This window comes from Tupaia chinensis, unplaced genomic scaffold (genome assembly GCF_000334495.1).
Source record: "Tupaia chinensis unplaced genomic scaffold, TupChi_1.0 Scaffold141372_1, whole genome shotgun sequence".
Classification (NCBI taxonomy): domain Eukaryota; kingdom Metazoa; phylum Chordata; class Mammalia; order Scandentia; family Tupaiidae; genus Tupaia; species Tupaia belangeri.
In genome coordinates, this window is record NW_006201235.1 from 735,764 (window position 1) to 753,936 (window position 18,173).

General features: G+C 43.6%; 2 protein-coding genes across 2 annotated transcripts in view; one reads left to right on the forward strand and one right to left on the reverse strand.

Annotated features, from left to right (window-relative positions):
* Positions 1-3,639, forward strand: part of LOC102482471 (epididymal secretory protein E3-beta) — a 4,747-nt gene extending 1,108 nt beyond the window's left edge. Inside the window, exon 2 of the mRNA XM_006163088.3 lies at positions 2,828-3,639. Within this exon, the coding sequence (XP_006163150.1) occupies positions 2,846-3,289 (444 nt within the window). The 5' untranslated portion in view covers positions 2,828-2,845 and the 3' untranslated portion in view covers positions 3,290-3,639. The remainder of the gene's footprint in view (positions 1-2,827) is intronic.
* Positions 3,640-14,703: 11,064 nt separating this feature from the next.
* On the reverse strand, positions 14,704-16,857 carry LOC102482913 (ribonuclease pancreatic). Its single transcript, XM_006163089.2, has 2 exons — positions 16,752-16,857; positions 14,704-15,940 (listed from the first exon to the last, which is right to left on the reverse strand). Exon 2 carries the CDS (start codon positions 15,913-15,915, stop codon positions 15,445-15,447), a length of 471 nt encoding a protein of 156 aa, XP_006163151.1. The 5' UTR covers positions 15,916-15,940; positions 16,752-16,857; the 3' UTR covers positions 14,704-15,444.
* Between the last annotated feature and the right edge of the window lie 1,316 nt (positions 16,858-18,173).

The following is an 18,173-nucleotide window of genomic DNA, read 5'->3' on the forward strand; positions in this document are numbered from 1 at the left end:
ACGCTATGGCCAGAGTAGCTCCGGTGAGGGTTGTTTTAGTCTTGGTCCATAATTAGATAGAACAACTCAGTTGTCTCTTACTCTCTGTAAAGGACTGGATCCAGGACACACTCTCCTCTAATCATTTCGTATACTTTAAATTATCTCTAGATTGCTTATAATACCGAACACAATGTAAATGCTATGTGAATAGCTGTTGTACTATATTTTTTGGTGCACTGTTGTTTCTTTCTTTTAAAATCTTATTTATTCCTGAGAGAGAGAGAGAGAGAACCAGCACTCCAGAGTTCCCACACCATTAGCCCTCTCAGGGTTAGCCAGCCCTGGATCATGGGCATGCATGTGCCTGTGCTCGTAGGGAGGTCTTTGAACACAAACTTACAACCTTGCCATGTGAGTCAGCCTCACAGAGCGGTTTACCACCGTGCTATTGTCTAGCCCCTATATTATTATTTCTTACTGTTTTTCCCCCCTCAAAAACAGTTGAATCTGAGTAAACCAAGAACAGTTAGCCAATTGTATTTCAGAACTTAAATTATTTTATAATGGCATTTTCAACAAATAGCTCCAATAAATCAAGATCACTTATAATAATAATTAGTGGGCCAGTCCCTGTGGCCTAGTGGTTAAAGGAATCAACTATGTAGTTTGAGTCCTGGCCCTAGTGGCTTGAAAAACACGTCAGGCACATGCACGTGCGTGTATAAAATCCTGATGGGATGGAGAATTGGAAGAAAAAAGATTACAGCATGACCATGCCCCCATTGACTGGTGATTCTCCCTCTTTCTCCCTTTGCCTCTCTCTGGCAAATGCATGTACCCTCTGGCAAAAAAAAAAAAAAAAAATTTAAACACAAAAAAAGAAAATATAGTAATGATGATGGGCCAGCTAGTATGGCGGCTAAAACAGCTGGAGCCCACATGACCAACTGTGCAGTTCAGATACCGGACCTGGTGGTTCGAAAAACACACTGGGGGACCAGCAGATGTCATAATGGTTATGTCACTGGACTCCCATGTAGTCGACCACGATTCGAGTCCCAAATCCGGTGGCTTAAACTCATGCTGGGAATGTGTGCGTGCGTGCCCAAGATCTCAAGAGGAGAATGGAAGAGAAGGGATTGCAGTGTGGCCCTACCCCCTGGGGGGTGATTTCTTGCTTTCTGTTTCTCTGTTTCTCTCTTTCTGGCGAGTGCATGCGCCCTATAGCAAAACCCTCTCCAAAAAAAAAAAAAAGACTCTCTTTCTGGCGAGTGCATGCGCCCTATAGCAAAACCCTCTCCAAAAAAAAAAAAGAAGAAGAAGAAAAACACACTGGGTTGGGGGACCAGCAGGAGGCCTGGTGGTTAAGGTGCTGGACATTCCCACATGGTTGACCATGATTCAAGTCCTGGACCTGGTGGCTTACTTTTTCACTCCCCACCCCCATCTCTCTGTGTGTTTCTCTCTTGTCAAGTTACAAAATGAATGAATAAATGAATGAATGAATAAATTAAATTAAAATAAACCTTAAAAAAAAAAAAGAAAAACACACTGGGTATGTGTACCTATGTGCCCAAGAGGAGAATGGAGAAGGGATTGTGGTGTGGCCATCCCCCCAAGGGTGCTTTCTCACCCTCCTCCCCCAGCGAGCTCATGCCGTATAGCAAATAAAAATTTTTAATTACAATAATTAAGTAAATGGCCCATAAAAAGGGATATCAGTAGTTAGAAGTAAAAAGACGTTTCACACAGGCTTTGGGCAAATGCTATGAAAAAAAGTCAGATGCAGAGAAGCAGTATTATCCTAAGTCAGTGTAATTATAGCCTAAGCTCTGACTTAAAGGAACCAGAGCCATCCTGGCTAGGAAATACCTCCTAAGTAGTTACTCATCTTCTATCTTCCCTTAAAATGTGACAATTTTCCAATTTGCAAGTGTAAAGCTTAAAAATACCGTTCTTGGGCCAGCTCCATGGCTTACTTTAATTAAGGCGACTGAATCACACACGGCCAACTGTGTGATTTGCGTCCCAGACCTGGCAGCTTGAGAAACTTGCAGGCACATATACATTCATGCCCAAAATCCTGAAAGGAGGGAGAATAGAGAAGAAAGTTAGCATGACCATTCCCCATGGGGTGTGGGGGGATTCTTTCTCTTTTTCCCTTCTCTCTGTCTCTCTGTATCTCTCCAGTGAATGCACACACCTTCTAAGGGGGCAGGGGGAAGCCATTCTTTCTTGGAGCCTGTGATTTTTTTTTTTTTTTTTTTGAGAGGGCATTTTGCTTTGCACTCACTGGAGAGACAGAAAGTGAGACATCACCCCCTGGAGGGATGGCCATGCCACAATCTCTTCTCCTCCATTCTCCTCTTGAGATCTTGGGCATGCATGCACATACTCCTGGAGTGAATTTTAAACCACCAGGTCTGGGACTTGAACTGCAGTCACCTACATGAGAGTCCAGTGACATGTACATTATATCATCTGCTGGTCTCTGGAGCCCATGATCTTTTTACCAGAGTTGATCTGGAAAAAAAAGGAGGTGGCCACAGCATAGTCGGTTCTTCAGGATGGATGAAAGAGAGGGCAGAGAGATGTTTGGAATTCTCAAAACAAACTTCATCTTTTTTTTTTCTAGTTGTAAGCTTCCCTTTCTCAGGCTACAGCATATTTTTCATTTTATAAACTTTATTGCCTAAGGAAAACTACCTTCTTCCAGTCTAGGACCCAAATAGTAAAACTGAGCCCAAGCAACTACATAGGCTGGGAAAGGAATTATAAGGTTGAATTCAGTTCTTAGGGTAGTGTTTCAATAATGCCTTCCTCTTTCTTCCCTATGGACACACAGGTAGCACTGGTGGCTGAGATGGCATCCTTTCTAAAGATCTGGGGCATTATCTTGGCCTTCTCGTTCCTCCTATGCAGGCTGGTTGTATATAACAAGGACATTTCCTGGAGAGAGTTCATGAAACAACACCACCTAAGTCCAAGCAAGACATTCAGCAGCTATAAATGCGATGACCTCATGAGGGAGAGAGAAGCTCTGAGAGACAAGGAATCTCATGTCTTCATCTACGCCTCCTGGCACAAAATTGACCGTGTATGCTATAGTCAAAACGGGAAAGACCGATACGGAAATGTGTATGTATGGGTCGAGCAGCCCTTCAAAATTCTTAAGTGTCAAAAGGAAACTTCCAAAAATAGCTACATAGAGACCAGGAGCTACAACCACATTCAATTCCATTGCAGCATGGATGGATATGTTGATAGAATAGAGGATATAAATGTGCTAGAGCCATTGGACAAATAGAAGCTCTCTCCATAGCTCCAGGTTTTGGTAGAGGGTTAATGTTGCCCAAGTGGTGGTCTCTGCCTACATTGACAGCCTCAGCCACTCCGCACTCTTCATTAATGTGTCAGTGTTTCTGAACTACTTAGAATTATGTATCATGTGGTTATTTGATCTCATAACTTTGCCTGTGTTGTTCTCTGTCTGGAATACCCTTCTGTCTTCATGTATTTAATCTACGCCTACACATTCTTCAAGACTCAGCTTGTATAGTACCTTTCCTTGACTTACCCCAGTCTTATCCTGATAATGACTCTCCTTCTCTCTAATTGAAGTGAAGGATCTTCCCTAAATAAATGATATTATTCCAATATGTGTGACATTTATGTATTTTATGCATGCAGAATTTGTGTTGTATGATTGGTATGAATGGTGTGGGTCTGTATGACATAGATTATGTTTAGATATCATTTGTGTCGTAAACAAAAAAACCCAAAAAACTATGTAGATTATTGAAGGAGGATTGTTCTAAGCCAGTATTAGTGACCTCATCCCAGTAAATATAATTGTTTGTTTGTTTGTTTGTTTTAGTTTGCCAGAGGGCATGTGCACTCACCAGAGAGAGACACAGAAGGAGGGGTGGGAGAGCAAACCTCTTTGGGGTATGGTCATGCGACAACCCCTTCTCTAGAGAAATATGATCTTAAGAAATCTTGAGAAAACCCTTTCTATGTAGCAAAGTCTCAGCAGATCTCTTACACATTCAGGAAAGCAGAAGTTACCATCAAAATTGTAAATCAAAACATGGAAATTATCCACTGGTTTCTCCCAAGAGGTAGGATAGCTTGACATTGGCAGGGGATGGGAAGGGTTTACAAATCATAGGTAGATCTAGAGATTATTAGTTTACTATTGACTCAAATATCCTGGGCCAATAAAAGTGTTCACTCACAGCTTCCATTCGTTCTCTCCATGTACTCCCTGACCGCTCTGTGTGTGGCCTCCAGGCACGGCGCATAACCCCAGAACTTAGAAATAATGAAATTGGGGACCAGCAGATGGTATAATGGTCACGTTGCTGGACTCTCACATAGTCGACTGTGGTTAAAGTCCCAGACCTGGTGGCTTAAAACCCACGCTGAGCGTGTGTGAGTGCGTGCCCAAAATCCTGAGAAGAGAGCAGATGAGAAGGGATTGCAGCGTGGCCATCTCCCCAGTGGGAGTGATTTCTCGCTTTCTGCCTCTCTGGAGAGTGCACACACCCTATAGCAAAAATCTCTCTTTAAAAAAAAAAAAAAAGGAAAAAGAAGTAATACACTTGTTTCTATTTTGTGTCTCCCTCAATCATAGGAGGGCTGCTTTCCATCTTAAAGATCCTAAATTGAAATAAGTACTGGGTTGGAAAAATGGTTATTTCCTACTTGGAAAGTCAGAAGCTTTCATTTTAAAGCTTAATTAAGATGGGGGCCAGCAGATGGCGGAGCAGTTACATCACTGGACCTCCCACATGGCCAATGGCATTTCTAGTTCTGGACCCCATGGCTTGAAAATCACGCTGGGCGTGTGTGCGTCCGTGCCCAAGATCCTAGGAAGAGAATGGAGGAAAAAGGATAGCAGCTTGCCTATCCCTCCTGCGGGGGAGGGGCGTGATTTCTCACTTTCTCTCACTATCTCTGTCTCTTTCTCCAGCTAGTGCATACACCCTAAGGCAAAAACCTCTTTAAAAAAAAAAAAACTTAAAAGGGACTTTAGAGATCGCGGAACTGAGGAATAGCAAGTAGGTTTTAGCTTGCGTACCAAATGTAATTGGAATTTTCTATCTAGAATCTATTTTTTTCAAAAAGTTCTACACAGTGATGTGGTTGAACAATAGCCTTAACTGAAGGCACTTGAAAGGCAAGGGTGTATGTGTCATAGATTTGCCATCCCTGACCTCATGTAACCCAGCTTTTAGGTAACTTGTTCATGGTCTTCTGTAGTAAGTGGCACAGCTGGGACTAGAACCCAGGTCTTCTTGTTTCCCTGTCATTCTTTCTGCTACTAGAGTCTAACTCAGGAGGAAAACTCTGCAGTCTTTCTCTTCCACTAAGTGCTTCACAGTGGTGGTTCTCTCCCTGAGCTTGCTGGTGCACTCACTCACAGGTTCCCAGTACACTTGGCTGTGAGTCAGCTTAGTTCTGGGCAACCCTTCCTTAGAGCCATTCAAAGGCCTGGAGTAGGCTTCTATCATCACTTAGTCATTTTGCTTGATCCTGTTTACAGCGGCATCTGCTTTAGACAAGGCCATAGAGCTAGAGAAAGGCTCAGTTTCAGCCAATACGACCAGTTCCGTCATTGTCTTTACACACAAGCCTCATCTGTTGTATATTACTCATTGCCATGCTTTACAGATATCATAGTGTTTTGTGAATTAAAGTTCTGGGGCAACCCTGAGTTGAGCAAGTCTGTTGGCACCATTTTTCCAACAGCATGTGTTCACTTCATGTCTCAGCTTTATATTTTGGTAATAATTTCACATTTTTAATTTATTTATTTATTACAGTGAGCTATTCAATGTTACTATTGTATTTTGGGGGCACCATGAATCACAACCAGATAAGACAATGAGCTTAGCTGATAAATGTTGTGTGTGTGCTCAGTAATCCACTGATAGCTGTTCCCCCACCTCGGATCCAGGACTTGAATTATGAAGCTGTCCATGTGAGATCCAACCCCTTTGACCACCATGCCACTGGCTAGCTTCCAGATTTTTAATGTAGACAAAACAGACTTATATTGGAAGAAGATGGCATTTAGGACTTTCTAGCTAGAGAAGAAAAGTTAAGGCCTCGATAATCACTGTGAAACAGCAATATTGAGTTTAGACCAGTTAATAATCTGACATTGGCCTCTAGGCGTTCAGTGAAAGGAAGAGTCACATGTCTCTCACTTTAAACCAACAGCTAGGAATGATTCAATTTAGTGAGGAAGGCATGTCTAAAGCTGAGACAGGCCAAAGCGTAGGCCTCTCGAAACAGTTATATTGCCAATGCAAAGGAAAAGTGCTACTCCAGTGAACACATTAATGACAAAAAAGTGAAACAGCCTTACCGCTAATATGGAGAAAGCTTTAGTAGTCTGTATAGAAGATCAAAACAGCCACAGCATTTTCTTAAATTGAAGCCTGATCCATACCATCCCTACTTCTCTTTAATTCCATGAAGGCTGAGAGAGGCAAGGAAGCTGTTGAAGCTTGAAACTAGAAGAGGTTGGTTCATGAGGTTTAAGGAAAGACTCGTCCTCCTCTTTCCTTAAAGACTTGACCTCCGTAACATAAAAGTGCCAGGCGGAACAGCAAGTGCTGCTGTGGAAGCTGCAGAAAGTCTTCCAGAAGACAGCTAAGGGAGTGGATGCTAGGGGCTACACGAAACATTTTTTTTAATTTGCCAGAGTGCAAGTTTCCTTGCTAGAGAGAGACAGGGAAGTGAGAAACACGCCTCCACATGGGGAATGGTCATGCCGCATCCCTTCTCCATTTCTCCTTTCACATGCGTCTGGTGTGTTTTTCGGGTTGCGGGGTCCAGGTCTGAAACTGCTCAGTCCATCATATGGGATCCAGCTACCGTATCCATTGACTGCTGGCTGGCTCCAGATTTTTTTTATCATTTGTGTCGTAAACAAAAAAACCCAAAAAACTATGTAGATTATTGAAGGAGGATTGTTCTAAGCCAGTATTAGTGACCTCATCCCAGTAAATATAATTGTTTGTTTGTTTGTTTGTTTTAGTTTGCCAGAGGGCATGTGCACTCACCAGAGAGAGACACAGAAGGAGGGGTGGGAGAGCAAACCTCTTTGGGGTATGGTCATGCGACAACCCCTTCTCTAGAGAAATATGATCTTAAGAAATCTTGAGAAAACCCTTTCTATGTAGCAAAGTCTCAGCAGATCTCTTACACATTCAGGAAAGCAGAAGTTACCATCAAAATTGTAAATCAAAACATGGAAATTATCCACTGGTTTCTCCCAAGAGGTAGGATAGCTTGACATTGGCAGGGGATGGGAAGGGTTTACAAATCATAGGTAGATCTAGAGATTATTAGTTTACTATTGACTCAAATATCCTGGGCCAATAAAAGTGTTCACTCACAGCTTCCATTCGTTCTCTCCATGTACTCCCTGACCGCTCTGTGTGTGGCCTCCAGGCACGGCGCATAACCCCAGAACTTAGAAATAATGAAATTGGGGACCAGCAGATGGTATAATGGTCACGTTGCTGGACTCTCACATAGTCGACTGTGGTTAAAGTCCCAGACCTGGTGGCTTAAAACCCACGCTGAGCGTGTGTGAGTGCGTGCCCAAAATCCTGAGAAGAGAGCAGATGAGAAGGGATTGCAGCGTGGCCATCTCCCCAGTGGGAGTGATTTCTCGCTTTCTGCCTCTCTGGAGAGTGCACACACCCTATAGCAAAAATCTCTCTTTAAAAAAAAAAAAAAAGGAAAAAGAAGTAGTACACTTGTTTCTATTTTGTGTCTCCCTCAATCATAGGAGGGCTGCTTTCCATCTTAAAGATCCTAAATTGAAATAAGTACTGGGTTGGAAAAATGGTTATTTCCTACTTGGAAAGTCAGAAGCTTTCATTTTAAAGCTTAATTAAGATGGGGGCCAGCAGATGGTGGAGCAGTTACATCACTGGACCTCCCACATGGCCAATGGCATTTCTAGTTCTGGACCCCATGGCTTGAAAATCACACTGGGCGTGTGTGCGTCCGTGCCCAAGATCCTAGGAAGAGAATGGAGGAAAAAGGATAGCAGCTTGCCTATCCCTCCTGCGGGGGAGGGGCGTGATTTCTCACTTTCTCTCACTATCTCTGTCTCTTTCTCCAGCTAGTGCATACACCCTAAGGCAAAAACCTCTTTAAAAAAAAAAAAACTTAAAAGGGACTTTAGAGATCGCGGAACTGAGGAATAGCAAGTAGGTTTTAGCTTGCGTACCAAATGTAATTGGAATTTTCTATCTAGAATCTATGTTTTTCAAAAAGTTCTACACAGTGATGTGGTTGAACAATAGCCTTAACTGAAGGCACTTGAAAGGCAAGGGTGTATGTGTCATAGATTTGCCATCCCTGACCTCATGTAACCCAGCTTTTAGGTAACTTGTTCATGGTCTTCTGTAGTAAGTGGCACAGCTGGGACTAGAACCCAGGTCTTCTTGTTTCCCTGTCATTCTTTCTGCTACTAGAGTCTAACTCAGGAGGAAAACTCTGCAGTCTTTCTCTTCCACTAAGTGCTTCACAGTGGTGGTTCTCTCCCTGAGCTTGCTGGTGCACTCACTCACAGGTTCCCAGTACACTTGGCTGTGAGTCAGCTTAGTTCTGGGCAACCCTTCCTTAGAGCCATTCAAAGGCCTGGAGTAGGCTTCTATCATCACTTAGTCATTTTGCTTGATCCTGTTTACAGCGGCATCTGCTTTAGACAAGGCCATAGAGCTAGAGAAAGGCTCAGTTTCAGCCAATACGACCAGTTCCGTCATTGTCTTTACACACAAGCCTCATCTGTTGTATATTACTCATTGCCATGCTTTACAGATATCATAGTGTTTTGTGAATTAAAGTTCTGGGGCAACCCTGAGTTGAGCAAGTCTGTTGGCACCATTTTTCCAACAGCATGTGTTCACTTCATGTCTCAGCTTTATATTTTGGTAATAATTTCACATTTTTAATTTATTTATTTATTACAGTGAGCTATTCAATGTTACTATTGTATTTTGGGGGCACCATGAATCACAACCAGATAAGACAATGAGCTTAGCTGATAAATGTTGTGTGTGTGCTCAGTAATCCACTGATAGCTGTTCCCCCACCTCGGATCCAGGACTTGAATTATGAAGCTGTCCATGTGAGATCCAACCCCTTTGACCACCATGCCACTGGCTAGCTTCCAGATTTTTAATGTAGACAAAACAGACTTATATTGGAAGAAGATGGCATTTAGGACTTTCTAGCTAGAGAAGAAAAGTTAAGGCCTCGATAATCACTGTGAAACAGCAATATTGAGTTTAGACCAGTTAATAATCTGACATTGGCCTCTAGGCGTTCAGTGAAAGGAAGAGTCACATGTCTCTCACTTTAAACCAACAGCTAGGAATGATTCAATTTAGTGAGGAAGGCATGTCTAAAGCTGAGACAGGCCAAAGCGTAGGCCTCTCGAAACAGTTATATTGCCAATGCAAAGGAAAAGTGCTACTCCAGTGAACACATTAATGACAAAAAAGTGAAACAGCCTTACCGCTAATATGGAGAAAGCTTTAGTAGTCTGTATAGAAGATCAAAACAGCCACAGCATTTTCTTAAATTGAAGCCTGATCCATACCATCCCTACTTCTCTTTAATTCCATGAAGGCTGAGAGAGGCAAGGAAGCTGTTGAAGCTTGAAACTAGAAGAGGTTGGTTCATGAGGTTTAAGGAAAGACTCGTCCTCCTCTTTCCTTAAAGACTTGACCTCCGTAACATAAAAGTGCCAGGCGGAACAGCAAGTGCTGCTGTGGAAGCTGCAGAAAGTCTTCCAGAAGACAGCTAAGGGAGTGGATGCTAGGGGCTACACGAAACATTTTTTTTAATTTGCCAGAGTGCAAGTTTCCTTGCTAGAGAGAGACAGGGAAGTGAGAAACACGCCTCCACATGGGGAATGGTCATGCCGCATCCCTTCTCCATTTCTCCTTTCACATGCGTCTGGTGTGTTTTTCGGGTTGCGGGGTCCAGGTCTGAAACTGCTCAGTCCATCATATGGGATCCAGCTACCGTATCCATTGACTGCTGGCTGGCTCCAGATTTTTTTCTTTTTAAAAATTGTTTAAAGAATTATTTGTTTATCATTCTTATTTTTAAAATGTGCTATAGGGCACATGTGCTTACCAGGGAGAGGAAGAGAGAGACAGAGAGAGAGAGAAAGTGAGAAAGCAAGCCACAAGATCCAGGACTTGAGCCATGTAAAGTCCCAGCACCTTAACCAACCATGCCACCTGCTGGTCAACAGATTGATTTTTGTTTGTTGTTTGCTGTGCCTGGCATGTTTTTCAGGCTCCTGGGTCCAGGACTTGAATCATGCAGTTAGCCGTGTGGGATCCAACCCTTTTGACCACCATGCCACTGGTTAGCCTCCAGATTTTTAATGCAGACAAAGAGACTTACATTGGAAGAAGATGGCATTTAGGACTTTCTAGCTAGAGAAGAGAAGTTAATGCCTGGCTTGAAACCTTCAGGTTTCAAGGCTGACTCGCTTTTTAGGGGCTAATACAGATGATGACTTGAAGTTGAAGTTAATACTTACTATTCCAAAAACCCTGGAGCGCTTGAGAATTATGCTCAATCTACTCTGCCTATATGGAACAATGAAGACAGAGTGAGAGCATGTCTACATCTACTTACAGCATGATTTAGTGAATATTTTACATCCTCTATTGAGACCTGCTGCTCAGAATAAAAGATTCTTCTTAAAATATTACTGCTTATTGGGCCAGCCAGTGGTTTGGTGGCTAAGGCAGCTGGATCTCACATGTCTGATGGCACGGTTAGAATTCCAGACGCAGTGGCTTGAAAAACATCCTGGGTGCGTCTACATATGTGCCCCAGATCCCAAAAGGATAATGAATTGTGGCATGGTCATACCTCCTGGGGGGTGATTTCTCATTTTCTCTCTCTTTGGTGAGCATCTGTGCCCTATAGTAAAACCTAAAATATTTAAAAAATAAAATCTCACTTCTTATTGACAGTGCACCTAGACATCCAAGAGCTCTAATGGAGACATACGAAATGATTAATGCTGTTCTCATGCCTGCTAGCACAACATCCATCTGCAGCTCATGGACTGAGAATTAATCTCAGCTTGTTTTTGGAGAGGTTTTTGCTACAGGGTGCGTGTGCTCGGCAGAAAGACAGAGAGAGACAGAGAGACAGAAAGCAAAAAATCACCCCCCCGGGGGGATGGCCATGCCGCAACCCCTTCTCCTCCATTCTCCTCTCGAGATCTTGGACACACATATACAAGTGCCTGGCGTGAGTTTAAGCCACCTGGTCCAGGACTCGAACCATGGTTGACTACATGGAAGTCCAGCAATGTAGCCATTACAACATCTGCTGTTCCCAAGAATTAATCTCAACTTTCAAGTCTTATTAAGAAATACATTTTATAGGAGACCAGCAGATGGCATAAGGATTTAGTGGCAGGGTTTGAAAGGATTGACTCCAATTTTGAAATTAGTTCTGCTGTGGGTGAAATGATAACATTTTACAGCATTGCGTGCTACAGAGAAATCTTTGTGAAAGTAAAGTTGAAGGACCAGCAGGTGGCATAATGGTTACATTGCTAGATTCCCATGTAGTTGACCACAGTTTGTGACCCAGACTCAGCAGCTTAAAACTCATGCTGAGCAGCCATCTTGGAGCCTGTGGAGTCCTGCTGGCAACAGGATTTCTAAAGGGCAACTATGTCTGGAAGGCTGTGGTCCAAGGCCATTTTTCCTCACTATAAGCAGGGTCTTAGGAACCAGAGAAAGCATACAACTCTTCTTAAAATTGAAGGTGTTTATGCTGGGCTATGAGAATTCTATTTAGGCAAGAGGTGTGCTTATGTGTACGAAGCAAAAAACAACACAGTGATTCCTGGTAGCAAACCAAATAAAGCCAGTGTAATTTGGAAAGGTTACCTGTGCCCATGAAAACAGTTGGCATGGTTCGAGCCAAATTTTGAAGCAACCTTCCTGCTAAGGCCATTGGATACAGAATCCATGTGATGCTGTACTCCTCAAGGATTTAAAATAATGTCAAGTAAATGAATAAAAATGGGTGGCAGAGGGGGGAAACAAAGTCATGCTGGGTGTATGTGCATGCATGCCCAAAATCCCGAGAGGAGAATGGAGAAGAAAGGATTACAGCGTGGCCTTCCCCCCAGAGGGTGATTTCTCACTTTCCATCTCTCTGGCAAGCACATGTGTCTTGTAGCAAAAATCTTTCTGAAAAAAAAAAAAAAAGTGAAAGTTGATTCATGTGGCTGACTTCATTATTGCCTTATTTTAAGAAGCTCACAGCCACATCCACCTTCACCACCACTTGATCAGTCAACAGCCATAAACATTAAGCCAAGACCTTCCATCAGTAAGAATTACAACTCACCGAAGGCTCAGGAATTGTCAGCATTCTTTTAGCAACAAAATATATTTTTATTTTTAAATTTTTTGCTATAGGGCATATGCACTTGCCAGAGAGAGACAGAGAGAGTGAGAGAAAAAGTGAGAACTCATCCCCTAGGGACACACCCAATCCCTTCTCCATTTTCCTCTGGATTTTGGCCATGAACACACATGCACCAAGCATAATTTTCAAGCTGCACAGTCCAGGACTCAAACCTTGAAGTTGGCCATGTGGGATCCAGCCACCTTAACCTCCATGCCATCTGCTGCCCCCAGCAATAAAATATTTTTAAATTAAGGTATCTACTGTTCTTTTTTAGATATAATGCTACTGCACACTTACTAGACTATAGGATAGTACTAACATAACTGCAATATGTACTGGGAAACCAAAAAATTCACAAGATTCACTTTATTGAAATATCCACTGAACTGAGTGGCCTGGAATCTAATCTGATGTATGTATTTACACTGATCACACCGAGGAGCTGGGGTGTATGAGGGGTTACAGAACTGAACACCGTGTCAAGGGAGACTGGACCCTGTTTCTGGTATGAGAAAGTTCAACTTACATTTAAAATGGATGCCGAGGTAACATAAATTCAGAAGAATTCACTACAGTATTAGCTCACTCCAAGAAATGGAAAGAAAAATGAAGGCCAGCCTGATAGCACAGTGGTTGAACACCATGCCTAGGGAGTTCAATCCCAACGCCAGCAGATTCTAATGCCTCATTGTTGGGGTTGCTTTCTCTCTCTGGTGGGTGCACACACTGTCTGGCAATACAATTTTAAAAAATTATTTTATTTAAAGTTATTTATTTTATTTACTTATTTTCATTTAACCAGAGAGAGAGGGAAAGTGAGAAAGTGAGCTCCCAGGTCCGTGACTTGAACTGCAGTCAGCCATGTGGGAGTCCAGTGCCCTTAACCACCATGGCAATAAAATTTTTAAAAAAATTTTTTCCTTAATTTTCCTGTAATTTTATGGACTCCTCCTCCCCACCCTGAGGCTGCACAAATCTGTCTGAGATCATGCTCTGTGTGCCAGAGAACCGTATTTGAGTTTCGCCCTCGGTCAATTCAGCCCATCATGACAGCTAGGCTGTACTCCTCTCTTCTCTGCCACAGCCCATAGTTCAGGGTTTTTTTGTTTGTTTGTTTTTGTTTTTGTTTTCTTTTTGGAGAGATTTTTGCTATAGGGCGCGTGCGCTCGCCAGACAGACAGAGAGAGACAGAGAGCAGAAAGCGAGAAATCACCCCTCAGGGGGGATGGCCGCACCACAATCCCTTCTCCTCCATTCTCCTCTCGGGATCTTGGGCACGCACACACACATGCCCGGCGTGAGTTTTAAGCCACCGGGTCCGGGACGTGAACCACGGTCGTCTATGTGGGAGTCCAGCGACATAGCCATTACGCTAACTGCTGGTTCCCCATACTTCAGTTTTATACTCAGAACCAAGGACTCTACAGGGAAAGGAATTTCCTCAAATCATTAAAATCCAAGAGTCAGAAGAGAAGGGATTTAATTACTCCATTTGCCCCTCACCAGAGCTCATCAGATTTACTTTTCTTATTCCTCGCTGGAGAACAATGACAGGAACAGTACCTGGATGGAATCAAGTGGTCGCCACTGCATTTCATCGAAAGAAACAGTGATGATTAACATGGGGCCCACCTCACAATCCATTTCTCCCCCGAGCCCCAAACCATGCAGAGGCAAGACTAAGAAGAAGGAAGCCTCTATGTGTGTGTGTGTGTTTTAGGTAGGAACCCTAACTTGAGTTATTTCTCTCAGAACGAGGTAGGAAAACGAGAGAGACATGTAGGGACAGAATAGGGAGTGATCCCATTTTCATCCATCGTGAGGGTCATAGCTGACATCCCTGGAACAAAAGACAGATTCACAAGAGAAAAACTTAACAACTTTTTGGATCATAGTTCAGTGCCATACAGGAACCTTCAGATTGAAGACCCAAAGATACAGAAGTTATCTGATGATATACTTGGGTTCAGTAAAGTAAGGACGGCTATGTTAGAAATGTGATTGCACAAAAAGGGTAGGAGCTAATGGAAACAAACTGAGTGGGGAAATCTAGCAAGGCCTGTCTGTCTAGATTCTTTCCAGCCTCTTTGGTTGTAGCATTTCTTCCTCCCAGATATAGGGTAGGACTCCTCTGGAATTGTTGTCGGATGAATCTCTACACTTACAGTCCAGAATCCCAAAGCAGGTCTGGTCCCTCGCCACTCAACAAAACAGAGAGACTCAAAATTGTTGATAAGAGAGGAAAGGAAAATTTATTACAGTATGGCCACACCAGGAAGACGTGTAAGGATACCTTCAGTCAGCTGATTTGCGGGTGCTTTTATAGGGGAAGGGGGTTGCTATGTGGCTTACAGCCATCTACAGGAAAGCATAGACAAGTTTAATTTTTAGCTGGGGGTACAATCAAGTAATTTGTCTCTGGGACAAGAGTTTCAGTCTTAGCTAAGAGGTACAATCAAATGATCCATCTTCAAAGACAAGAGTTTCAGCCTGTTGCTGGGGTGTAACGTTCTCATCGTTTCAGCTTCTGGTTGGCCATTTGTCTCCTTGGAGTTCCTGTGAGAAACCTCAAAGAGTATCGAGAGAAACCATTTTTTTATTTTAACAAGATGGAGTCAGTTTCACTAAGCAGGCCCCAGTTACAGAATGAGAATCTTAATTTCTTAAGACCAGCTGTTATTACACAAAAGAGATGGGAATAGGGGGAGATGTTAGAGTACTACTTTTAGTTTTTATGATTGGAAAGGAGTTCTGGTTCATAAGACCTCCCTTGGGGAAGAGGAATTTTAGTTTCTATATTTTGTCTTTGGGGAGAACAGGAGCCAGAGTCAGAAGGACAGGAGAAGGTCAGAGAGAAGCTGCTTCTCCGGAGGGTTCCAAGGCCTTCACTTTGGGATATCACCATTTGAACCTCATCAGGCAGGTACTGAAATGATGAGGGAGAAGGTGGGCATCTCTGCTCTGGCCTTAGGTGGAAGACTCCACAGAGGCATCGAAGTGGACAGGCACGTACGGACTCCCCTCACAGGCCACAATGATGTGTCTCTGTTTCTGGCTGGTTCGGTAGGCGCAGTTGGGGTACTTGGAGCTGCCGGTGAGGCGGCAGTCTGTGATGTGCATGCTGCTGGTGCTCTTGTAGCAGTTGGTATTCCCATTCTTGCAGGTGACATTTTCCTGGAAGCAGACAGCCTGGACGCTTGCCAGGGACTCGTGCACAAAGGTGTTCACTGCCTTGCACCAGCCCTTCGTCATGTTCCGGCGTGTCATCATTTGGTTGCAGTAGGTGGAGGTGTTGTCGGAAGAACCTTCTGAGTCCATGTGCTGCCGCAGGAACTTCTTGGCCGGGGACTCCTTACCCAGGGATGGCTGGACCCACCCCAGCACCAGGAGCAGCAGGACTAGCAGTGGGAACAGCATGAGGGACTTCTTCAGAGCCATTGTGGCCTCACACCCCTGGATAAGCCTGAACGAGAGAGAGAGAGAGAGAGAGAGAGAGAGGAAAAGCAGGCCTTTAGAGAGCTCCAGCTCCTACCTGTGGCTTCTCTGGCTCATAGCCTCCCTTTTAGCTCAGTCAGAAAGACATCCCTGCTCCAAGAGACTTTTTAATATTTTTACTTATTTATTCTAGTGTAAGGAAAAGTATTAAGTACTTACTAAGTAAAAGTACACTCTTGAGAGGTAGGAGCAGGCCTGAGCAGACAGAAAAAGTGACTCAAGAAAGCCCCAAGAGACTTTGTAAATAACGAGACAGTCACAGTCACTCATACCCTTCCCCAAGAGCATTTCACTCGCACTCCCTAGACAGAGACTTGAATCCACTCTAGGAGGTGACTTCAAATCCTGGCAGTGTTGTCTTTGAATACTGGAGTTTCTTTGATCTAAAGAATATTTAAAAAATAAAATACTTTTGTCCCAGTGCTTAAATGGCCCATCAGAAAATCATTTTGATTAAACCATGAGTCAAACTGTATTCCCGCGGCATCTCTATGGCTTTCAGGCCCACGGCTGACAGAGCTTTGTTGTCTTAAACACAAGGGAATCTCAGTCCGGTGCCTGCCTGACACTGGCATCAGAAAGGGATCCCATTGTATTCCAAAGAGAGATGCTGCCTCCCCCAGCCTGGGGGGCTCCTTCTTCTCAGGCCCATAGTTTCCTTGTGCCTGGACGTGCCATTCCCTACCCTTCTGCCGCGGCTGATCTCTGTCTGACCCAAGCTTTCTCACTCATCCTGACTTTCTCCTCCTCTCCAACCCTCAAGCTCCTGGGCTGCTCACCTGTCTCCAGTTTAGACTCCAGCAGAGAGTAGGTCAGTGTCTGCAATCGCTCAGTCCTTCATACAGGACTTTGGAACTTAATACAGATTACGAAGGGTTTTGGCTTCCAATAAGAGAAGGGTGGGAGGAGCATCAGGGGCGCTGTCCTATGAAAATAAAGACACTGTGAGGAAGGGGTGGGGAATCACTAAGCCCGCCCATTTCAGGGCTGCTGGGAAAGGACTGAATCTTTGCCTATAGGACTCTTTCTCACCAACTGAGTCTCACCTGGCTGCTGGTTCACAAGGAGCGGTAAAGAACGCCGCTACAGGATGGCACAGCAAACCCCACATACCCTGATGGTCCTTGTCACAGTACTGATCATTTTTGCCAGAAAGCTCTTGGATGTTAACAAAGAGCACATAACGTGATCATGGGAAGGGGAGGCCCTCTCTCCCCAGGAGTTCTGACATGGCTTTGGTTGGACTTCCTCTCCCAACAACACCTCTCCTGGGGACAAAACCAGGGAGGGTCTTGCTGCCCCCAGTTGGAAGAGTTCCAGATCTGGAGACAAAAAAAAGGGGGGGAGTGCTTGAATAGGAAGGTAAAGAAGGTTTCTAGGGTGAGCTCACCCAGTTCTGGCCACTTCCCACTCACCCTCCACTTCCACTTCTTAAGGGTGCAGCTCTTCCCTACAGTGGCCACTGATCCTATAGGTTAGAGATGAGAAGAGAAACTAAACATAAACCAAAATCCCAAATACTTTCTGAGAAAAAAATACAAAGAATATCATATTTCTTACCAGCAGAATTCCCTCTTAGAAAGAGACTTATTTTTGCTAGATGACAACTCTGATAACCTCTGGAGTAAAAATTGTCAAAAATTCATCCTTGCTCTGGATTCAGACTGCTCCAGTCCAAATTCTGATTCAGCACCTTAAGAACAAAGCAACTGGGGCCAGAGGGTGTCATGGCAGTTACAGCACTGGACTCACATGACCAAACATGGTTCAAGTCCCAGACCTGGTGGCTTGCTTTCTCACTTTTCCTCTTTCTCTCTCCCTCTGGTCGAATTAAAATAAATGAAGGAATTAATTAAGTTAATAATTAATTTTTTTAAAAGGCAGAGCAAGTTATAGAATTTAATTTCCTTATTTCTCAGTTCACTCATTTTAAAAATGGGGATACAAACATATACTTCTTGGGTTGATCGGAAGGTTGAAGATGTACAGGGAGCTCAGAGGGATGGCTGGCACTGAAAAAGCATCACTGTCAGCTCTTGTGAGGGTTCACATGTGGTGGGGTTGAGACCCCATGTTTAAACATGCTTGGGTGATCTCTGAATTGCTTTCTGAAGGGGGTGCAGTCAAGTAACTGTAAGATTTTTGTTTTGCTAAAAATGTGAGGTGGAAGTAGCAGGCAGTTTTGAAACTAGAAGAGTAAA

Bases quoted from the DNA above. Each gene is read 5' to 3' on its own strand.
- LOC102482913 (XM_006163089.2), bottom strand. From the start codon at position 15,915: ATGGCTCTGAAGAAGTCCCTCATGCTGTTCCCACTGCTAGTCCTGCTG.